The 24774-nt window shown below is 49.4% G+C and overlaps 1 protein-coding gene across 1 annotated transcript in view; it reads left to right on the forward strand.

Annotated features, from left to right (window-relative positions):
- The window catches only part of Ksr2 (kinase suppressor of ras 2), a 359063-nt gene that overhangs the window by 320411 nt on the left and 13878 nt on the right, over positions 1-24774 (forward strand). Inside the window, exons 15-16 of the mRNA XM_059249748.1 lie at positions 19703-19799; positions 21084-21217. Of these exons, the coding sequence (XP_059105731.1) occupies positions 19703-19799; positions 21084-21217 (231 nt within the window). The remainder of the gene's footprint in view (positions 1-19702; positions 19800-21083; positions 21218-24774) is intronic.

Below are 24774 nucleotides of genomic sequence, written 5' to 3' on the forward strand. Positions count from 1 at the left end.
ACAGAGTCAACCAACCATGGATGGGAAAATAGTTGGGGACGAGTTCTAGAAAGTTCCAAAGACAAACATTCGAATTGCTTGCACAGCCAATAGTACACTGAATCCATTTGGGTGGATCGATCACAGCATGTCTGGCTGGGGCCCCACCTCACGATCTTCAGGCTCCCCCAGCCCTTCCTCTCATGTTGCCTGTCTGTGTCTTACTCTGTGAGGTTAAATCAGCCATGTTTGTGTCTGAACGGGACATGTACGAGCTATTGTTTTTTCTTCTCCCTAAATGCTGTGGCGTGAGAGCTGCTTATAGAACGTTCTCATTACAGAAAGTCAACATCTCTATGTATTAGAGATGTTGTTATGTAAACTATCTAGAGATGATTTAAAAGGACCCAGGACCGTGTGCAGATGTTGTACACTGATGCAATGCCATTCTGCATAAGTGAGCATCTGCAGAGTTTGGCATCTGCAGGGTGGGATCTTGGGACCAGTGGGACAGCTGTGGTTCACTTAGGACTAAATGGTGCCAACCGGGAGGTGTATCATAAAATGGGTGATTTCGTAAGAACGGATAGTGCTGGGGACCTGGGAGAGGCTCAGTCGATAAAATCCTTGCCATGCAAGCCTGAGGACCTAAGCTTGGGTCCCCAGCATTTACATAAAAGCCAAATACAGCAAAACAAGTCTGTATTCTCAGAGCTAGGGAAGTGGAGGCAGGAGGATCCCTGTAGCCTGTTGACTGGACATTCTAGCTAAAGTGGGGTGCTCCTGGTCAGTGAGAGATGTCTCAAAAAATAAGATAGAGAGCAATTGAGGAAGATACGTAATGTTGGCCTCTGCTTTCCACATGCACAAGCTCCCACATGTACACACACACACACACACACACACGTGCACACACACACAAATGCACTCACACAAGTGCACACACATATGTGTACGCATGCACATGGGCAGCAGCAAAGAAGAATGAGTGGCTAGTGTCTTGCTCTGTGTTACCCATGCTGTGCTATAGAATACTCACAGCTATCCTGACATGTGACTGTGAACACCGACCCCATTTTACACACCAGGCCAAAAAGCCTCACTTCCCAAGAATTCTTTCCACTTCAGCAGCTGTCAGTAACGCCATGAAAAACTCAAGGTCATGGAAGCAGAACACCTGAGCTCTGAATTGGGGGCACGGGGGTGACACCCATCACTGAGGGTCAGACCCTGTACTTTCATTTCCCCCATGGGGGCCAACCACACCCACCCGCCTGACTGTGACCCCCCTGATATGGTAACCTCTGTGACAGTGGGTGGGACAATCAGGGAACTTGGGATTGGGGCTGTGGTCCTGATGTAGAATGAGCATCCTCATTGGCTCTGGATCTTCTTGCATGTCCCCCGGCCCAGGTCAGAGTACCTTCCACTTCAAACCGCCGCCAGGCAGCAGCCAAATTCACACATAACTTCAATAGCAAAAGTGGCTACACATTGCTTGGGATCCCTCTTTCTCCATCTTCCAAGTTTCACAGGAGCTGGAGTGTCTGAGGGATTTTCCAGAGGTGGGGGCAGGAGCAGGGGGTGGGGGTGGGGGGGGGCAAGATTACCCAGTCGAACATCAGAAAAGAATTCTCTCAAGAGCCCTGGAGTTGAGAGCTTATGGGGCGGGGGTGGGAAGAGTGGCGGGGTAGGGGAGGGCATGGAGAGGGGGAGAGCACACGTGAACTTGACTTGTGATTTCACCAGTCTCTGAGAAATTGGCAAAGGCTTACATTTTGTTCCTGCACCTTCTAAATTGGGTTTTTGGGAACTGACAGGGCTTTCGATGGGAACAGATTAACAAGGTGAGGCTTGGCGGCTAATGGAAATATTCGTAATAGGGATTACAAGGAGGTTTTTTTTTTTTTTTTTTTTTTTTTTTTTTTCTTTTCCATCTTGCCTGTGGGGAATGTGACAGTCTTTGGGGGCACAGCACCCCTTGTCTCTAATCTCTCTGGACACTTATCTTCTGTTTTTAAATGATGGAGAGGGGAGGTCACATCCCTGCGGTGACTGGCTTGCTATCTGGGACAAACTAGGGAAAGCTATTAACAAAAAACATGAAATTGAATCTCACTGAGCAGAGATTCCCATTTGCCTGGAGTTCCTTCAAAGCTGCTCTATGGCCCGGTTTTGTGCAGATAGAGATGTCCATGGGCATTTGTGTTTTAAAAAAAAAAATGTTTCTTAAACACCAAGAAAATACAATCCCATGCCAAGGGACTACAGCATCTTCGTTACTTTGGCTCTTGTTCATTATCTACCTGCTTCTCATGGCCTCGATTCACCTAGTATTTTGAGATCCACAAATCTACCATCATTGCCAGTATTTATGGAGCATTCTTTATGATCTGATCTCTTCGCATGTCTGTTGGAATTATTATACATTTTATTTATTGATTTTTGTATCTGTGGGCACTCGTGTGCAGTGGCATATGCATGGAGGTCAGGAGACAGACTATGGAGGTCAGTTCTCTCTTCCCACGGTGTGTTTGCTCCCTGCTGATTGAACCTGGGTCATCAGACTTGACAGCAAGTGTCTTTACATGTTAAGCCATCTTCTCTGGCCTTTGCCTATCTTTCAGTCAGGATAGGATACGTGTAAGCTGTACCGACAAACGACCATGAAAAACTGCCATTTAACGTTGTAATTCATTCACTGAAGTCAGCCATGGGTTGGGCGATCCTCTGCGGTACCCTTTTTCCATGCAGTCTCTCAGGCATCTGGTCTGTGTAACCTTGTGACTGTGTGTGTCCCGGCAGAGCCGCCGTAGTCCTGATGGCACAGAGAGAAGGACAGACTGGACATTAGGCAATGGGCTTCCAAACTCTCCAACGTGAAAGTGACAGGGCTCCCTTTTGATTGGCTGGAGCCAGTCACATGGTTCTGCATAACCAGGAAGAATGAGGAAGAAGGCAGCATGGGATGGGATTTGGTGGAGATTAATGCTGTGCTATCCATGTAAGAGTTTTCCAATTAACTTCTCCCAGGCGGCCACTTATTTTAAGTAACTTTTCTAAATGCTTATGATTAGAGAGATCTACATTGGTTCTGGAACCTAGCTGTGCCTGGCTCCAGATTCCAAGTTTCTCATCCCTAGTTGTGACCACCCCGCCCCACCCCACCCTTGCCCTGTCTCCTGTCCACTCTGTTTCTCCTGAAAGTGAATGATCCTCTTAGCAGAGTGCCTCCCCCTCCTCCCATTTTCTCCATCTCTATCAGGGTTGTGAATTTCTTTTCGCTCTAGGATCCAGCCTGGCTTTGCCACCCTGGCCCTCGTGCGTTACCTAGAGGTCCTCTGGTATCTGCTTCCAAGGCTCTGAGAGACGGAACACAGGTGTTTTTTGCTCTGTGGGAGGCAGAGCAGAGGTTGCATAGTATGTGGGAGACCCTCCCTGCTGTGACGATGGTGCTGTGGTATGTCTTATTTCCCCCCTTTCCCAGCACACGGAGTCTCAGTAAATACAACCGTTAAAAAAAACAAAAACAAAAACAAAAACAAAAAACCACACACAACAACAACAAAACCGAATTTTTGATTTCTATGAGTTCCCTTTGGGATTACTAAGCAGCTTATACAGCGTTTGCATCCCCACAGTTTGCTCATTGGGTACTTACGGTTTAATTATGTAGCTCGGTGACTTTTTGTGCATTCATAAAATTGTACTAAAATGTAAATTTAAAACATTTCAAAACCTTCAGAAAAAAACACTCTCTCCGTTGACAGCCACCATAACACCCATCCCACCACCCCATTTCCTTCAGCATTCTGCCCATTGACAGCCAACCACAACTCCCAACATCCCCCCTGCCTATAGCAACCTCAACTTCCACTTGGCAAAGGATTGATTTGGGGGAGGCAATGTGGACACAGAGCAGTCTCCAAGGGCAAGAGGCCAGTTCTGGCCTTGTCATGAAGGTGCCCTGGGTCGCTGTCCCTGGCTCTAGTCATGAGCATGCACCTGCTACACATGTAAGGACATGCAGGGACCTCTACATACATAGATCTCGGCATGGGGCATGCAAGAACGTACCTATATAAGCAGAAGCCGACTTAACATCGCTGTAACACAGGATCCTTATGAAAACAGAGAGAATGGCTTATTTGTGTTCAAGTCCAAGATGGGGCAGCCCTTGGCCTGGGGCTCTAATGAGGCCAAGTGTATCACGGTCGCACAGTAGGAGCACACAGAGGTAGTAATTGTGTCTTGGCTCAGTGCTGTGACAGAATACCCCTAGACAAGCAGCAAACTGAAGAAGGGAAGTTTTGATTTTTGCCCTCAGTTCCAAGTGGCATCTACTATTCTGGAAGCCAAGAGTGGGTACTGGTGCTCGGCTCACTGTCTCCTTTTTTATCTTTTTTATCGAGTCCAGGATCCCAGTCTGTGGGATGGTACCAACCACAGTTAAGATGGGTCTTCCCATCTCAGTTAAGCCAGCCTAGGAACTCCCACACAGGCACGCCCATAGGCTCGTCTCCTAGGTGATTTTAGAGTCTCTCGAGTTGATAGTATGAATTACAAAATGCCCTAAAAACCGTGAGTCCCCACCTCTAACAGGTCCCCAAGACCTCATAAGGCCAAGGCTTACATTTTTTGGGGACACTTATCAAAAACCATAGCAATAAATATTCATTCTTGCTTGTACTTTTGTTCATGTACCCGGACATGTGAATGTGCATCGACATGTGTGCACAGGAAAGGGAACAGACGTGTTTGTGCCCACAGGAACTATAACAGACACATTTACACCTATGTCTTTTCATGTCACTATGGCAGTCCTGTGGCAGTCCTGTGGCAGTATCTTGGGTCCCTTTGCTCTTGTGGTCCCACCCAAGCCAGGCGTCTGGAAGGAAAGCCTTCTAAGGCAATTTTGCCTTTCTTAGGTGGACACTTATTCAGCTTATTGTGGGTATTGTCCGTGTGAGTGTGGTGTTGGGTTCTGAGCAGGGGATGGAGGAGCGGGGAGAGGCTGGAGATGTGGACTTGAGTTGGGCGTGTCCCTCTCTGGCTGGGTAGCCATGGGCAGCACAACCAACGTCTACCCTATGGAAGGTCGGTTCTTTAGCTGGCTTTTCTGCACTGGTCCCCCTCTGGTTCCTTCTCCCTCAGAGCTCAGTCCCATCGCAAGCACAGTGTTGTCTTTACACCGTGATACTTGGTGGCACTGTCTTATGCCATATCTGTTCTGCTTCCAGACTGGATGTCCCAAAGGCCAGCATGGTGCCCAGCAGGGACTCTAGCAGAGGGTGAGCCTAATACTTGCTTGGAGGTGTGAGGCTGAGTGAATGAAGGAGTGAGTATAGGGAGAGAAAACCCATTTGGCCCTGACCCTCCCTCACTACGTAGAAGAGCGAGTGGCCCATAGTTGTCCTGGTTAGCTTTCATTGTCAACTCAACAGCAATCTGGAGTCATCTAACAGGAGAGGCCTGGACTGAGGAATTGTCTAGATCATATTGGCTTGTGGACACATCTTTGGGGGATTGTCTTCATTATGATGGATGCGGGAGGGCCCAGCACACAGTGGGTGGCACCATTCCCTAGGCAAGTGGGCACGGGTTGTATAAGAAAGTGAGCCAAGCATGAACCTATGAACAAGCCAGTGGGAAGCACCCTCCATTGTTCCTGCTGTAATCCTTTGTGAGTGAGTGAGTTCCAAGTTGGGGTTGATGCTGAGCAGAAAAGCTAACAGGTCTGCCTTCAGGTTCCTCTTTGAGTCCCTGCCCTGACTTTCCTCAATGGCACACTGATCTGGAAGTGTAATATAAATAAACCTTTCATCTACTAAGCGCTTTTGCTTAGAGTGTTTTATCACAGCCACGGGAACTAGAACAACACTCGCATTTCTCATCCACAGAGCCCCAGTTCTTAGGGTGGCAGGGGAGGGGGCCGCAGGTCTCTCCTGTGAATGATTGGCCACCATCGCCCAGAAGCAGCCGTAGATATCTACAAACCCAGTGTGGCCAAGAGCCAGATTGTTAAGGACAAAGACCCTTGAATCTTAGCTGATGTCTCTACGCCACTCTCTGCCTTCTGGATCATTTTCAAGTATTAAAGATGTAAACACCACTGGCCGTAAAGCAGGCGCTGGTATGACCCTTAGGCTGTGGCTGGCAATTCTTCACAGACCTAGGTGTCTTCACTTTCCTAAGTTCCTGCATGCTACTGGCCTGGAGCAGTGTGAGCAGAGGGCTAGGGGACTCTGGGCAAACTGGACCCACCCTCCGTCCTCCACCCTGTCCTGATGCAGAAGGATCCCGAGTAAGTCATTTGCTCTTCTGTCCATGCATACCATGGCATGCACCCCCCACACATAATAAGTGTAATTTAAAATCAAAAATGAATAGTAACAGGGGCTGGGGGTGTAGCGCGTGCACGTACACACACACACACACACACACACACACACACACACACACACACACTCACACCAATAGCCCCGTACCTATCTTTTTCACTAGGGACTGAACTTTTCCAGGGAAGACACATTGTTTGGCTTTTCTGGGATTTATGTGTTTGCCATGTGCCCGGAATTGGCAAAACCAGGTCACCAGATAGGAACAGCAAACATGCCCAAGCTGCTTGGAGCAGGGATTCGGCTCGGGCTGCCTGCGCGCTGTGCTTTGACTCTGTGTTTCTTTCTCATCAGCTCAGTATTTTCCAAACTCGCTGCAGAACAAACACACACGCTGGTCTCACTTCCGTCTGACTCAGAGGCACTACCCCCTCCTCCTCCCTCCTCCGTTCGGCCTCTTTCTCAATTTATAAAAGTAACATGAGTTTATTGGAGAGAAATTAGAAAGGAGCGATAAGCAGACGGAAAATGTGCAAAGCCCCAGGTCCCAGCACTCGGAGATAACTCCGCCAATACCCTGCGATCCGTCCTCTTTGTGGGTTTTCAATGCATATAAATTAGGTGAGAGATGTATACATTTTTTTAAAACAGCGGTTCAGTTTACTGTTCAGATGAAAAAGACGTTTGACTCTGGCCAACAACAAATGCTCATAGGGTTTCCATATCCAGTCCTGGAAGGCTACAGGGTCAACATTTATTTGGTCCTTTAGTTGTCTGTGGTACCTGATGGGGTGGGGGGCAGGAAACACCACTGTGCTCAGTTCATGGTGTAGACCCTGTGTTAAGATAGACACATAAGGGGCCTGGAGAGATGGCTCAGTGGTTAAGAGCACTGACTGCTCTTCCAGAGGATACGGGTTCAATTCCCAGCACCCACGTGGTAGCTGACAACCGTCTGTAATTCCAAGATCTGACACCTTCACATAGATATACATGCAGGCAAAAGCACCAATGCAAATAAAATAAAAAAAAAATAAAAATAGGCCGGGCGGTGGTGGCGCACGCCTTTAATCCCAGCACTCGGGAGGCAGAGCCAGGCGGATCTCTGTGAGTTCGAGGCCATCCTGGGCTACCAAGTGAGTTCCAGGAAAAGGCGCAAAGCTACACAGAGAAACCCTGTCTCGAAAAACCAAAAAAAAAATAAAAAAATAAAAAATAAATAAATAAAAATTAAAATTAAAAAAAGATAGAAATGTAAGATGTACCTTGGTGGTGTACCCTGCTCTCCCCAGCCCTGATGGGCACAGAACCTTATGGCTTAAGGGACAGATATTAGAGTCGGGCCTGGAAGGTGATGTCTGCTTCTGGTCCCAGCCAGAACAATCTGCTTCTTGGTCTGCTGTGTCACATGTTCCCACTGGCACCTGTAGAGCAGCCCCCGCCTCCCCGCCATGCTGGACTTCCTCCCTTCAAGGTGCCTCTGTTGTTAATTCATCGCAGAGGCTGGAACATTCACTAGGATAGGAAGATTGTCTCCCCCGAGCTCAATGGAAGAACGGGATTCCCAGGGTGACACTCTTGAAATCAGGGGGCCACTCCTCTGTGAAATCACCCTTCCCCAGAGCTCTTAGAAAGTCCTAGAAAGATGTGAAGAGTCAAGGTAGGAACTCACATCCGGAGCCTATTGCTTCCTGTGGTGGCGGGAGGGGATCCTGGCTTGCACACAAATGTGCCCTTTGTAAATAGCATCCCTGCTCTAGAGAAGAAGATGACCACAAGAAACTCTGTGGCTTGTCCAAGAAGCCTCCAAATAATGGAGTCCATCGCTTTATCTCATTTCATCTCTAATGAGTGCTGAGGAGAGGGTGTTCACTCTTGCCCTGGCCAGCGGGGTGTCAACGGGGGCGACCCACCTGTGGGAGAGAATGAGAGGGACGGGGGACACAAGAGAAGACAGTAAGACAGTGTGTTCTGATCAAGCTGCAAATTTTATTCTCCTCAGCAAGGCTTATATATCATGGGAGGGGGAGGGAAGGAGAGAAGGGGTGCACGACGTGCCGTACGTGCAGGTGAAGGGGGACGTGCAGGTGAACGGCTACGTGCAAGTCGTGAGGCTGCTAGGTGGTAAGGTCACTGGTCAGGGCCCGTTGTTCTGTTGCTATGCTACCTGACCTGCCTGACCTGTTCTTTATCTTTGGGGGCATCTGGTTTAGGGCAGGGGCTTGTTCTCTGGCCTAGCTAGTACTTTTCCATGGTCCATGTTTGTTCCCTGACACACTCTGAGCACACCTCATAAAAAGAATAGAAGCGCAAAGCCCATGGTCCCTCTGTGGGTGTTATCATCCCTCCCCGCCACATACACACACACACACACACACACACACACACACACACACACACACACACCCCTGTTCCCAATTTCACAGAGCACTGTGACTTCCAGAGATTTCTGGTGACTTGACGTTTGAGATCATACACCCTGGAGACTCAGGACAGTTTTACCAGGGCTTCTCTTTCTGAAGTGTATGCTCTGAACTAGGTAGGCTTGCTGCCTCAGTTTCCTGATCTGTCCTGTGGGAATAGTCATAGAATCTCGGAGCTCCAGGAAAAGCATTACACAGAGCTGGGGAGCCATCTCGGGCAGTAAAGTGTTTACCTCCCAAACATAAGGACCTGAGTTCGATCCTGGGAACCCGTGGAAAAAGCAGGACGAGGTGTGCGTGCTGGGAGGCAGAGACAGGGAGGGGGATCCCTAGGGCTTGCTGGACAGCCAGCCGAACCTGAAGGGCGAGCTTCAAGTTCGGTGAGAGACACTGTCTCAAAGAGGAAGGGAGGGAGGAAGGGAGGGAGGGAGAGAAAAGAAAAAGAATGCAAAAAATAAAATAATTTTAAAATGAAGTAAATGAATAATTCTGAGAAACAACACCAGAACTCACTCATCCTCCGGCCTCTACATGCACACACACACACACACACACACACACACATGCGCGTGCACACACTCACACATATGCATATGCGCGCGCACACACACACACACACACACACACACACACACACACACACACACGCACGCACGTTTAAGCACACACATTCTCACCCATGTATTAAATGAGATGATTCAGCTAATGAACATTGCCTGGAAGCCTCCTCATTGTCCCTGACAGTCTAGGTTACTGTCCCCCAAACAGGATGCTCCTGACCTTCTTGGGGAGACTTCAAAAGCAACACTTGGTTAGAAGTGGTCCCAAGTCAGCAGAGTCCCTGCCCTGGAGCGACAGGATGTAGGAAGGACCCCCCCCCCCACTGTGCCTCTCCACCGGCCAGCCATGACTACTTTGTCAGTGGACTCCCCCAAGCTTATTCCTGTTTCTCTCAGTTTACTCTGATGTCATCTATTCCCCCATCACCTGTCTCTTCCATGAGACTCTCCACTCTGAGCAAGGACTCCTCATCTTGTCTGTAGCCGCACACACCGCGGTTGCATTTGAGGGGAAACCCAGCGCGTTCCAAGCCCTCACTTGCCGAGCTTGATTCGTTTTACAGAAAGCAGCGCCTTCCACTGTGGAGTCTTCCGTCGGCCACAATATCAAACTCAGGATTTGATTTCTGTTTTTTAGTGCTTCTTCCTGCTGTATTTCTTTCTGTATCCATTAGGGAGTTGGGGGGCGGCGGGGCGTCTAGCTCTCCATGTGGCGGTATGAGGAGGCAGTGATAGCTTTCTTTTTGAAATACTGTCCTCTTCCATTTCTCATCGCCGTAATGAAATGCTTCCACCTGGGAAGTTTATAGAGATTAAAGGTTCATTCAGCTCGGGACTCTAGGGGATGGGAAGTCCAGTTGTGTGGTCCCCGTATCTGGTGAGTACCTCATGCTGTACAATAAGAAATAGAGCAGGTGTGTTGTCTCCAATCTCTCCCTCCGTGGTAACCTACCAACACAGGGGCCCACATTATGGCCTCACTTAATCCTAATTCCTCCCTAAGGCCCCACCCCCAAAGACCATTCATGGGTAGGTTGAGGGGTTTAAACTTAGAACACATGAATCTGAGGGGACACTTTGAAGCCATAGCAGATAGCTGGAGTGTTCAAACCTAGTCCATTACATGAGACCATTAGCAAGGGATGGATGAACTGACTGGTCCAGCAAGTGGGTCTGTAGTAGCCGTGATGGGCAGGATCCTAGGTGAGAATGCAGGGTGACCCTGGAGATGCTGAGAATGCAAGGATCCGGGCTCAGGGAAGAGCACATCCCAAGATGCCTTTGAACAATGTCCCGGACTGTGCTGGGCCTCTCGGGGTGACAAAAGGCTACTGCTGTCTGCAGATCTGCAGTGAGCTGGAGGTCTCACCTCCCAGATGGCGTTTTCCGGTCTTGAATGTTCTCTCCCATCCAAGTGAGACCAGAGAGAGTGAATGTCACCAAGTATCCAACAGCACCGGGTCATAGGATGGCGAAGAGAATGCCGGATGGCCAGAACCACATATCTCAGGCCTTTAAGGGTCAGGGCAGCCAACTTCTGGCCACTTAACAGAGATCTCAGATCCAGCCCTAGGAAGACGGACCACAGAAAACCCACAGAGAATGCATGTCTCCCTGTTCCTGCCTGCTCTCTCCGAGTCTGTAACAGTGTTTGGCAGAGTAGAGCAAGACAGAGCTGAGTTATCAAAAGCTAAGCTCCAGGGTCAGGGGAGATGTCCCAGGGGAGAAAGTGCTTGCTTGCTACACAAACATAAGGACCCAATTTGGGATCCACAGCAGCTGTGTAAACATCTGGAACCATGTACACATCTGGTGCTGGGTCAGCCAAATCAGTGAGTGACCCTGCCTCACAACTTAAGGTGGGGAAATGTCGAGAATGACAGCTGACATCAGTCTCTGGCTCCATGTGCATCAACCCCTCACAACACTTGGCCCCCACTTGCAAATCCAAGATTCTCTCTCCTGAGGTCTAGCCTCAGCTCATTTCGACACCATTTTTTTTTCTTGCCCAGCTTGGACGTGAGCCTACCACCAAGCAAGCCCTTCCTTAATGGAACTCCATAATTCTTCATTTCCTAGGCACACATTGGGTTAAGCGGATGACAAACCGTCGGTACTTCCTGTTTTTATAAGCAGCTAACCTGGCATATTTTTTTTTTATTATAAACTCCCAGAGTCCTGAGGTTTTAATATCTTCAGTGTTAGATTCATGGAAGACTTGGAAGTTGGAGATTGCCCGAGGCCAGAATTTGATGGAGTGTGCGACTTGTCGCCCGGAATATGATTTATTGGCTCCGGGGAGGGAGAAAGAGCATGGGACAATTAAATGGGACTCGAGTGTTGCAAAGTTGGGGCGAGGATGCTGAGTCGAGTGAACGGCAGACATTTGTAAATCTCCCTGACAGCTGCAGAGCTTTAAAAATAACAATTGATTTTAAAAAAACCAACTGCCCTGGGAGCTCAAGGAAGTTGGAGCCCGGGACTGTTCCGCCTAGCCCTGACTTGGAAAATTCAACACTGAAACAAGCTCTAGGCAGCCTATTCTTGACTGGGTTACTCAAGCACCCTAGGTGGCATCCTATCTCAGGGCTTTGCACTGGCTGGGCCAGCAACTGGGACTCTTTCTCCCGATTTTTTTTTTTTTTTAACCTGCCCAGCTTCTTCATTAATCTCTTAGTGTCGAAGTGGCCTCCCCAGAGTAGCCTTCTGCAAGGCCACTTTATCACCTGAACCATACACATCTCCAGCCCCAGGGGTGACAATTTTTATCAATATCTAAGAGTCACAACTCATGTAGTACATGCCCTGGCCAGAGACGACAGCTACAGGGTGCCACGAATCAGTACTACCTGCTTGCTGGATGAGTGTCCCATTGTTGCTGTCACAAATAGCCAGAAACTTGGAGATTGAAAGAATAAAAATCTATTTTGGATGTCAGCTGTGCAAATGGGACTCCCTGGGTTAAAATCCTGGGACTCTATGAGTTAAAATCCCAGTGTGGACAGGGCTGTGTTCTCCCAGGAGCTCCTGCGAGAGACCCTCTGCCGGATTCTCTGGCTTCTTGCACTGTGGTGCATCCTCTGGAACTGTCTGAGTCTGTGCTGGTGGTCTAGATTTGTGATGCATTTCTCTGCCCCCACCCCCACTCTCAGAGCTGCCCCTGCCTCTTTGTTTTCGTCCCTTTGGAGCCACCACGATTCAGAATTGTCCCATCACCTCACCTTGAATCGGTCACATCCGCAACACTCTTATGCACTGTGGATGCCCGTCAACGGGACACTGTGGTTTGGGGATGGCTGCGTTAGCGTTTAGAGGTGGTTGCCCCCTAAAAGACCAGCACCATCCTCTCTCTCTCCCCATCATCCACACCTGCTCTGGGTCCCTTGGGCTTGGTGATGAGCAGTCAGGCACAGAGAGAGGAAGTCAAACTCTGTCGCGGCTCCTATCTGTGTCTATGAGACCATTTGGACAGAGACCCTTAAAGGTTGACCTTGCAGGATGGGCGTGTCTCCTTTCTGACAAGCCTGTGGTAGGCTGGCTCACAACACAGATTTTCCACTCCAGAGCCATCTTGGCTAAAGACTTGCTGTACTACTTGGATAAAAAGTTCAAGGCAGCTTTGGGGCCAGAGGCCAGGCTAGAAGGGGTAGGGTGGCCTGTAGAGAAGGCAACACCCTAGTCTTTGTGCCTCTATTTAGAGAAACTATTCTGTTACTCAGAGATACCAAGGGGTGTGTGTGTGTGTGTGTGTGTGTGTGTGTGTGTGTGTGTGTGTGTACCCACACCGCCTCAGACACTAAAGGAGAACCAGTTAAACCCATGAGTTACTGAAGCACCTTGTACTGACCTCCATATTCATGCTCCCGAGCATAGCAGACTCCATTAATCTTCATTGCCTTTGATGATAATGGTAGAGATGTCACAGCTGTACTTAACTGAAGATCTATGTGCACCAGGGTCTCAGAGGAAGGTGCTGGGGAGCAAAAGATGGGCTCCTAGAGCATAAGGGCCCGATCCAAGAAGCCCAGATCCCAGTACCAGCTCTGGACAAAGGAGAGATACTTGACACAGCCATGTTCTTGGCAGCATTGGCCAAGACATGAATGCTAGTCAGTTTTATCTGTCAACTTGATACAACCTAGACTTACCTGGGAAGAAAGTTGCAATGAGGGAATGTCAGCAGCAGGTCGACCTGCGGGCATGTCTGTGGGGGTTGCCTTGATGGTTAACTGAAGTGGGACGATCCACTCTGAATGTGGGCTGCACCCGGGCTGGAGCCTGGACTGTGTAAGAGTAGAGAGAATTGAGTAGCCAGCAAGATGTGTTTCTCCTCTTTCTACTCATAACGGCAGATATGTCGTGACCTTCTTCCTGCTTGGCCACTCCTCAGTGAGGAACTGTGACCTGGACTTGTAAGCAGGATAAAGGGTGTCACGGCAACAGAAATGGAACTGGAAGAACATGGGACCAACCCCAGTCTTCTGGTGAATAAACGGAATGCTCTTCAGCCTTTGAAAGAGGAGACTCTTCCCTTTAGAACAACAGCGTTGAGCCTGAGGACGCCACTTGGTGGATGGAGGCAGACACAGAAGATGACTACCTTGTCGTCTTACATGGAGAGCCTTCAAAAGCCACGCTCAACCAAGCGTGGTGGTGCGTTTCTGTAATCACAGCACTTGGGGGTGCTGAGGTAGGAGGAGCTGGAGTTCCAGGCCAACCTGAGCTACACAGAGAGATGCTTTCTCAAAATCCAAGGGCTGGGGATGCAACTTAGCAGCAGAGTGATTACCTAGCATACAGAAGTTAGATTCCTACACTAAAGCAAAAGAGGAAAAAAAATTCAAACTCTTGGAAAAGGAAAGTGATGTGGGCTGGCCAGAGGCTAGGGGAAGATGAGAGAACTGGAGAGATGTTGGTCTAAGGACACACAATTTCTTATAACCGAGTTCAAGGTGCCCATTATTTGTCATGGTAACTTTGGTTGGTACACTTATATATGCAATAATCACTAAGAACAGTGTTTATTTTCAGCCCAAAATTAATATGTTTAGAGTACATATGTCAATAAGCTTGGATTAGTCATTCTACAATACATTTTCATCAAAATATATTGTATACAATCAATAAATGCAATTTTAACTTGCCAAATGAAAAGAATCATCTTAGCTGGACCTGGTGGCAAAGGCCTATAATCCCAGCTACTTGAGGAGCTAAGACAGGAGGATGCCTGGGCTACAGAGGGAGTTCAAGGCCAGCCTGGGCCACTTAGGGGGACCCTAGCTCAAAATAAAAAGTAAAAAAAAGGCAAGGACTGGGGATATAGCTCAGTTGTAGGGTGCTTGTCTGACCTGCATGGGGCCCTGGGTTCCCTCCTCAGTCACTATGACAACAAATCCTCTTGGACACTCTTTGAAGTAGAGGTGAGACCACGTTGCAGAGACTCAAGGTGCCCTCCATCAGAACATGCACTGTTGATGTGCCACCAAGAAAGATGGACAACACCAGTGCTACTCTGCCTTGCCACTCACTGTGAGAGACACCCTGCTTCCTGAGATGTTACATATGAACGTGCATCTTGGAGTCTTTGAAACACCATGAGAACACCGCCCCTCCTGCCATGGCAGACGCTGGCTGCATCGAAGGCCCTCAGCACGTGTTAACTCCATCTTACCGATGAGGATACCGTGGCTTGTGTCACTTCAGACGTCACGAAGCTGGCTGTAAATAACCGTAGAGATTTGGGGTCAGCTGATATCTTTTGCCCTCCAGATGCCCCGCCCTTGGAATGGCTACGAAACACTTCCGGTGACTGTGCACTCACTCAGTGGGAGAAAAGCTGGGAGACGTCTATGTGTGTGTTGACACCTCAGCTGTATGTGGGAGTGGGTCTTTCCTGTGTGTGTGTTGACATCATGGCTGTGTGGGTGAGTTTGCGCTCCCACCCTGGATCTCAGCATCTGGTCCTGTAAAACAGGAAGGTGACAGAGACAGACCTCGCAGGTCTGGGAGGATTCAGAGAGGTCACAATCGTCCCGAGGATGCGGTCAACAAACTCAACTCTTCTCCCTCCCGTCCTCACTTCCTACCCCAGAAGCAGGTGTTAGGGCCTCAGAGCCAGCCGCTTCAGTAGACATTTGAGCTGACTGGATTTTCTCACCTCAGCCATCCCAGAGGTCAATTTGGGTAGGAGCTGTCCACCTTGGTTCTTTTGAGACAGGGTCTCTCATTGGCTTGTGCCTCCCCCATTAGACTAGTCTATGTGGCCAGCAAGCTCAGGAGCCTGCTTGTCTCTGTCTTCCCAGCACCAGCATTACAAGTGTGGGTTCTGGGGAATCAAACTTGGGTCCTTGAGTTTACAAGGCAAACATTTTTACCTACTTAGCCATCTCCCCAATTTCCCTCACGAATTTTTAAAAGTTTGTTTTTTTTTTTTTCAAGTGATGACGTACCTGCCAAAGTATCCGTCTCATCAGGGTACAACACAGTGGCTGTCTGTGTTATCTGCTCCCAGAGACAAACATGGAGCCTAGCCAGCCCCAGCCCCTGATGTTCACACACACACACACACACACACACACACACACACACACACACACACGTATGCACGCATGCGCACGCGCGCGCACACACGCAGAGACAGATATGCACACAGACATATAGACAAACACACTCAGACACACACATTCACACACACACACACACACACACACACACACACACACACACACACGGAGGCATCACTCTGCTGGCTTCCAGCACACAGGCCAGTGGTAGAATCTTCCATCAGTCTCCTGAGGCTGGCTCCTACCCTGTGAGCTTTATCCTGCCTTCTGCTGTCCACTTATTTTACACAGTGTGGTGTGATTATGTTTTGTCGTGTGGCTCCTTCCTAGTGTCCCTGGTGTCTGCTGATGAACACGGGTTGTTTCTTAGCTCCCTCTGCTATAACCAAGTGCTGTGGACCAGGTAGCTTGTAAAGAACAGAAACTGTCATCTATCTGGAGGCTGAAGTCTGAGACTAAGAGGCCAGCGCAGGCCCGCTTTGGCAAGGACTCACTCCCCATGTTACAGACTGCCACCTTCACACTGTGTTCTTGCATGGTGTGAAGTCACAAACTCTCTGGGGAAACTTCCCTAAGGGTCCTCTCCCATCATCCCGTCACCTCTGTTGGGTCGCACGCTGGGGGTCAAGGGTATCAGTGTAAGAACTGTATAAAGGCCACAGTTTTTTAGTCCCTGACAGATTGCTTCCAGTCTGGGGCAAAGGTAGAAGCATTGCTATTAGAATTTTATGATGTTGTGGTTCGTATTTGAAGGTAAATGTGGGCATGTGTGTCTGCTGGGTGTGTATCCAGGCATCATCTGCATATTGGGCATTTGTAGATGAGCCAAATCATGGCTGCACCGGCGTCCACTCTGGCCAGTACTGTTACTTTCTCAGCAGCCCCGTTTACTTAACATCGTGAAGACAGGAAGCAGACACTGTCCATGGTGGCCAGGAAGGAACAGGAACAAAGACAGGGTTTCATATGGTCACCCTGAGCTGTAGATGCTGGGAGTCTTGGAGGCTGGTGCAATTATTTGCTCTTCTGTGTGCATCAGGGAGAGCTCTGGTCTGTAATGAGTGTAGGTGGCCGCTGGAGAACGAGGTATCCAGGGGAGGGAATCCACCCACAGTCTTCCATCTCTGATACTTAAATGTCAACAGAGCAAAATTGGCTGCTCGGCCCGCCCTTCCTCCACCTCTGCCGCAGAGGCTCGGCAAACTTGCCGCTGTGCCGCAAAGAGGGGGCAGCCTTGAATCATCTTAGACTGCCTCCTGCCGATGAGCCGGGCGACCTTGGCCGAGTGAACCAAACCGCCTGTGAGTCAGCTGCTCTTGAAACCTCACCCTGGGCAGATGAAGAAAGGAATCTTCATCGGAGATCATGCCTCTAGGTAGCATTTGGGATGGTGAGTGGATGGATGGGTGGACGGACAGACAGATGGACACACTAGAGAGACAGGTTGGCAGACAGATGGGCAGGCAGAAGTGATCCACAGACAGATACACCATTTCTTCATTTGCACACATGATTGTAAAGGCCATGAGGACCTACTGTGTGTTGTACAGGGAGCAGTGCCTACATTTTTACATACCCGAATCCTGATGAAGCAGGAAGTGTTGCCCCCATTTTATGATGCAGAAGCTAACTTACGTGTCGGGAGGACTCAGGGTCATATGGCTACTATGGGACAGATCAGAAGCCTAATTCCATAGGGTGTGACTCTTGTCCCCTAACCAGTGGGGTTGAACTTCCCTTCAGATGCCAGACACCAGGAGGGACTCTATCTCCTTCAGTCTGTATATTCATCTACAAAGTTGGTTTGCTCTGATACATGAGGATGCTCTAGTCCAGAGAGACTGAGTGACCCATCCCAAGGCATTTCAGTTAGCAAGATGCAGAGTCAGAATTTGAACTGAGATTTCTCATACCAGCACCCTTACTTCTACCAGGAATACAAGTCCAGCCTGAAACAAAGCCTGAGCAAACACCAGAGGAAGAGTCTGAACAAATATCATGCCCGGAGTGCTTTAGCAATAAAGCTATAAATGAAAAGAAAGGCATTCAAGCTGTTAATTTTATAGAGATGGAAAATTAATTACCATAATGACTTCCATACTTCTTTTAGGCAATGCTGGCTTCTGGGGACTGGGGACGCTCTAGTGAATACAGAACTCATTCCTTCCTTCCTTCATTCACTTCACTCATTCCTTGGGTGACTCCTCACAGCACCTGCTCCGTATACATCAGGAGATAAACTCACCAGGAAGGTTGAGATGGAGGGACGGGCAGACTGCGGAGTGAAAAGGTGTCGCTGCTGCCGCACAATGTCCTTTCATCCTGTCAATTCATCTTCAACTACCAGTCCTCGAAGTAAACTCAATGAGGCTGCAAATGGGTTGAGCACCCTCCATCTAGGCAGGTGCCTGATTGGGTGACATTGTCCTCTTGACACGCCCCCCCCCGGTGAAAAGGCTCAATGGACCATTTGCTGATGGTGCTCAGTGCACAGCAGCACAGTTTCACTGCTCCTTCATCCCCATCCCCACACAGGGACTCCCAGCTGGGACAGATGGCAGACAGTGCCGTCTGAGTGGTGTCTGAGGGCCCAGAAGTTATTGGTTTGTGACAGCTCTCCTTTGAGATGCTGGATGGGAGCCAGGCATGATGGCACAGGTCTGCAGTCCCAGCAGCTAGGAGGCTGTGCAGGAGGACCATGAGCAAGGCCAGCCTGAGCTATGTGGTGAGTTCCAGGATAGCCTGAGCTATATGGTGAGAGTCTGTCTCCAAAAGAGCGAGGGAGGCTGGAAATATGACTCGTTTGGTTCAGTGCTGGCCTTAGAGGCTTGCGGGCCTGCGTTCAATCTCCTAGAACCTGTGTGAAAAAGATACATACAATCTCAGCACTAGGGAGGCAGGAAAGGGTGGGTCCCTGGGACTCACCAACCAGCCAGCCTAGTCTACTTAGTGAGCCTCAACTTAGTGAGATCCTATCTCAAAAAAACAAAGTGTCCGGCACCTGAGAAATGACAGCCAAAGTTGTCATTTGACGTCCATATTTGTGTGTACACAAGTAGATGTACACCTGTGCACGCATATGTGCAACTGCCTACACACACATAAACATGCATGCACTGTATGTAAAGAGAGAGAGAGAGAGAGAGAGAGAGAGAGAGAGAGAGAGAGAGAGAGAGAGACCAAGACCCTAGGTTGAGGGACATGGCAGGCCTACTGTCTTCCTCCTCCTTTGCTGTGAAGAGACACCATGACCAAGGCAACTATTACAAGAGAAAGCAATTAGTGGGGAGCTGGCGTCCAGTTTCGGAGGTTTAGTCCGTTATCATCAAGAAAGAAAGCATGGCAGCATGCAGGCAGACACTGGCGTGGTCGCTGAGAACTGCGTCCTGATCCATAGGCGGAGACGGGGTGGGTGGGGCTGGGCCTGACATGGACTTTTGAAATCTCAAAGCCCACCTCCAGGGACGTACTTCCTCAAACAAGGCCACACCTCCTAATCCTTCTAAGGCTTTCCAAGAGTTCTCCATTCCCGTGACTAAGCATTCCACTATATGAGGGCCCATTCTGATGGCCACCACAGACACTTCTGGACCTGGCTGGATCTGGCAGGGGTCTACATGGCAGGAAGTATCTGATATTATTAAGGGATCTACAAAGACATCTTTGCAGGTTGTCACCCAGAACCAGCTCTAGGGTTGGGCGCAAGGCCTGTTAAGGTCACACTGGCACCATGGTGACACATCCTCTCAGTTCTTCGTGACTTCTGATGACTGTGGTGGGCCACCTTCCTCACTACGGCCAGCCATTTCCCTGACTGACCCTGTTCTTTTGCCTTGCAGCCTCTGTAAGGGACGAACACTCTACTCTGTGGTGAGGGACGCCAAGATTGTCCTGGATGTCAACAAAACCAGGCAGATTGCACAAGAAATTGTGAAGGTACCGTGAGTTCTGGGGCCCCTACCTGGACCTTACAAAGACCCAGCCTCCTCTGGCGGTCTCTTCAAAGGATCCTAAGACCCAGGGTCTGGGTTTAGACCACAAGTCTGGAACTCAAAGACATTAGATTTAGTCTGAAAAAAACCCGGGTGGTATGTATAAAAGATCTGTGAAGATGCAGCTTTAGAAATGCTGCCTCAAACTCTGTTTTCTGGCTGGTACCTCATGGTCATGATACCTGCATACAGGCGATGCCCAGTGGGTACAGATCAGCCACTCATTTCTCTTGGGTAGTGCATCAGAAACTTCTGGGTCCTCTGCTAGAAGCAGCTGAAGAGAGGAAAGGCAAGGCACAGCAGCCGGGTTCATGACAGGAATATGGGACAGAAATAGTTCACATCACAGTAGACCAGGAGGCAGAAAGTGAGACAGGAAATGGGCAGGGATAACATTCCCCCAAAGGCCTGCCCCCAGTGACCTATTTCCTTCAGCAGGCTCCACCTCCCAAGACCTTCTGAAAAAAAAAAATAGTACCACTGATTAGGTACCAAGCGTTCAAAACATATACCCATGGGGGACATTTCAGATTCAAACCATTGCCATTAGGAACTGGTATACTGGAGTCCTGGAATTCCCATGAGCACCCAGCCATCCTGTCTCTCTGTGGCCTGGGAAACATCGAGTTGTTGAGTGTTGTCTTAGATGAAATCAGATAAGACGTCCCGAGTCTCCCGACAGGTGCCTTATTGGGGGGCTGCCCCCAGGCTTTCAGTTCCCATCAGAAGTGGTAGGAATGATCTGTAGACGTAAATAAAGACATGATAAACTGCCTAGCAAGGCAAAAAAAATAAGTCAAAACAATCTCTGAATTGCTGATAGATTTCCCTGTGTGTTCTTGATGTGGGGTCCTGAAAGATCCCCTGGGTATCTCAGGTCATTCTTCAGGGCTGTGAACTGAGTAACAGAGGAGCAAGGCCCCTTTAAGAAGGAATTGAGGGGAAATGGCTGGTGGGATTCCTTTCTCTGGTTTCCTCATCCTTTGTGGTGTCCCACTCTTTCCCTCTAGAATATACTTCTCTTCCTTTATTTCAGGAAGTAGGAGTGGCTCCATAGAGATTGCTTTGCAGGGGTCTGTGGGTGATGGTGGTATTGCGACTTGCGTACCCTTTGTCCCCTGAGCTCCGTGGGTGGACCCTCCACTCAGCCACCCTTGAGGATCCAAGCAGGGGTGACGAGGAAGTGCTGGGTCCGCCTCTCATGAGTCCCTGTCTTCTCATCTTACAGGGCATGGGCTACCTCCACGCGAAGGGCATCCTTCACAAGGACCTCAAATCAAAGAATGTCTTCTATGACAACGGCAAAGTGGTCATCACGGATTTCGGGCTCTTCAGCATTTCTGGGGTGCTACAGGCTGGCAGGTAAGAGGTGACAGAGGGGACCAGAGGGATTCTTGATACGTGACCATGGGGCTGGGGCAGGGGTAGGAGCTCATTCCTAATGACCTGAGTGACTTAGATTATGGCTCGATCTTACAGTTGGTGGGGGTTGTGGCAAGGCTGCCATGCCAGCGGGGGTCATCAAAGTCCTTCTCTTATTCCCATGAGCTTAGTGTCTTGCTCACTTGTCCTGATAGTGGCACCTTTGAGTGTGTGGCACAAGATCTAAGGCACCCCTAAATTTTACGAGCTCTTGCCTTGGGCTGGAGGGCTTTCCTCCTTGCCTAAGGGGCTTCCCCAGGGGATGGGGATGGCCAAACCCTGAGTTCCAAACTGTCTTAAGAATTAATTTTAGCCCAGCAACCCAACACAGCTGAGAGCAAGTGGTTTCAGGTCAGACCACCTGGGCCAGATGGGGATCCAACACCCATCCTTAACTGTGACTGTGGTCAAGAGAAGCAGTTACCTCTGAACTCGAGTTTCCTTGTGTGTTTGCAAATGCCTCACTTGTAGGGTCCTTATGAATTAAAACATGAGGATGCAGGACAAGCATTCAGCACAGGACCCTGAGTGGCATCAGATTCGGGGCAAATAGCTGTACTGCTGTGTTGTAATTAGCGCTCATTTGCATATACCTCCCCAGGATCACCCAGGGAATGATTAACCATCTTTAAGTAATTAACTCTCAGAGGCCACTCACCCTGGAGCCAGCCACGTTGAGTCAGCCATGCGAGAAACAGCTTGATCCCAAATAAACAGCCTATAACTCAGGAGGTCTGCCCTCGCGGATTTTAATTTGGAGTGTGTGCTGTGTACACACGCATGACACACGCATCTGAACCCCCTGCATCATATAATGAATGGCCTCTCTCCGCAGGGAAGGCAGCACTGTGATTTCTCTCGTTGTGTTTAAGTCTCTGCCATTCTGGAGAGCCACTGATTTCTTTCAGGGACATCCTCCTGCCTTCTCAAAGGATTTTTATCCCTGCTGTGAGCTACCTTTGAATTGGAGTCAGAGTGCTTGGAATTTAACAAAACATGACATAAGCTGTGTCTGGGGGGGGGGGTGAGGGGACATAAAGCAAGCAGCCTTGGTTTCTGTCTTCTGGTGTGGTCTCCCCCATCCAGACGGGATGTACTCAGTTTCTAGAACTGTCTACGGTACTACGAGAAGTAGAGGCAAACAGACAAATAGGTCAGTAGACACATGGAAGGAGGGAGTCCATGAAGGACCGGGTGGGGTTCCTTCCACAGCAGTGCCAAGGTCCCCCGGCTTGCCAGAGAGAACCACATTCACTTTGGTTTGCCAGGACCCTGGGGTCAGAGCAGGGTTCGGGACAAAATTGGTGACATCACTGTGAACCTAAGTATTTACGTGGGACTAGTGGAGGCTGGATAAGTGTTTTCTTTAACTTGATTTGGGGATGGTCATAAAGTTAGAGCTCTCCCTCCTGGCGACCTGCAGTGTTTGTGAGTTCCTCACGGTGAACGAAATACCAACCACACACCTACACAGAGCTTGAGGAAAGATTTAGCGTGGCTCACCGATTCTTGGATTCAGCATGGCTGCTTGGTCCCATGGACTTGGACAGCCATCATGGAGGCAGGGTCCATGTGGAAGAGTACCTTAACCCCATGGCGGACGGAAAGTGGAGAAGGAAAGACAGGAAGTAGCCAGGGACAAGATCCTTACTCCCCTCCAGCTTTGGTCTGCTTAGCTGAACCTCCCACAATGGCCGCCAACAGTGAGCCTTTGGGGACCACTTCACAATTAAAATGTAACACCTCGCTATATCTGCCTGCTCTCCTTGTAATGGAAGGTGGGGGTGGGTGGGGCAGGAGTCTATGACTGTATTCCTTACTCTGTGGTATTGCTGAGGCCACACTGCAGAGATGAGAAAGGAGAAGCAGGGGTGGGGTGGGGGTGGTGGGGGTGGGGGGCTGTCTTGGGTACTCTTTTCTTCCATTCCTCCTGTGGACTCAGTATGGACCAATCAGGATGGGAATCAAGCCAATTCAAAGATAAGGTGGCTTCTCGCCCTGTCCAGACAATGTCCCCTCCCATCTCTGGCCCATCCTGGCTGTCAGCACACGTCCATCTAGTGTCAGGAGCGTGGAGTCTCAGGAATAATGTGCAACAGGACCAAGAAGTTGGAGATAGGAGACACCATCAAACACGGAATAGTTGGGGTCCTGCTTAGCACCCTGGGAGCGGACGATGGGAACTGAGGCAAGGGAGTCGGAATTACAGGCAGCAGCAACAAATCCATTCTCAGGAGGGAGGCCTAAGTTCCCAGGTCTGTGTCTCTATTCAGCCAGGCATCACATGGCCACTGAGAGCTTTGTAGGGCATTCACCAACCAGGGTTACTATAACAAGGTAGCAGGTGGGGGGTGCTGATGCGGTACACAGGTAATATTTTCTCCCAGTTCTGGGGCATTAAGGTCAAGGCCTGGCTGACTGTTTCTGCAGAGAGTTTTATTGCAGGCTTATTGATGGCTCTCTCTTCACTCTGTCCTTGTATGATCTCTCAGATAGATGGGGTGGGAAGTGGGGGGGGGTGGGGGAAAAAGGGCTTAGGGAAGAGAAGGAAAGAATGGAGAAAGAGAAAGAGACAAAATTCTCATGACTCTGCTGGCTTAGTTTTTGTCAACTTGACACAAGCTAGAGTCATCAGAGAGGAAGGAGCCTCAACTGAAAAGATGCCTCCATAAGACTGGGCTGTAAGCAAACCTGTAGGGCATTTTCTTAACTAGTGATTGATGGGGGCGGGGACCCAGCACATTGCGGGTGGGGGCCACCCCTGGGCTGGTGGTCTGGGTTCTATAAGAAAGCAGGCTGAGCAAGCCATGAGGAGCAAGCCAGTAAGCAGCACCCTCCATGGCCTCGGCATCAGCTCCCGCCTCCAGGTTCCTGCCCTGACTTCCTTTGATGATGAACTGGGATGTGGAAGTGTAAGGCAAGTGAACCCTTTCCTACCCAGGTTGTTTGTGGTCATGGTGTTTCATCACAGCAATAGTAACCCTCACCAAGATGGAAATTGGTGCCAATTTCTGAGGAATGCAAAGTGGGGCCTTGCCCTGAGGTCACCACTCCCTTTATTTCATTTCGAATCAGGCCTTTCTTTAAACCTTTATCTCCTTGAGCAGAGGATTTGGCTCCAGTACACTTCCTGGTGTACCTTTTTCTCCTCACACTGTCCATTTCTCTTGGTCCAGCTTGCTGCTTTTCATTGTAGATCTACTAGATCTCTCAAGCCCATGCATCTAAAACTCTTCAATTTAGCCTCAGGCAGATGTTTTGGGACAAGGACTTTAAAAGCAGCCACATTCTTTGCCAAAATATCCCAATAACAATCTCTAGGCCATGTACTAATAATGTCCTTCCCCTCAGAAACTTCTTGAGCTGGGCCCCCGCAGTTCAAATCACCCTCGGCGCCGTCTTCCATGCTCCTACTAGCATGGCTCATTAGTTCTGCTTCGAGTGCCCACCTGCTTTTCTAGCCCCAAAGTCCTCCATATTCCTCCAACAAACAGCAA

The sequence above is a fragment of the Peromyscus eremicus genome, chromosome 23 (genome assembly GCF_949786415.1).
Source record: "Peromyscus eremicus chromosome 23, PerEre_H2_v1, whole genome shotgun sequence".
In the NCBI taxonomy this organism is placed as follows: Eukaryota; Metazoa; Chordata; class Mammalia; order Rodentia; family Cricetidae; genus Peromyscus; species Peromyscus eremicus.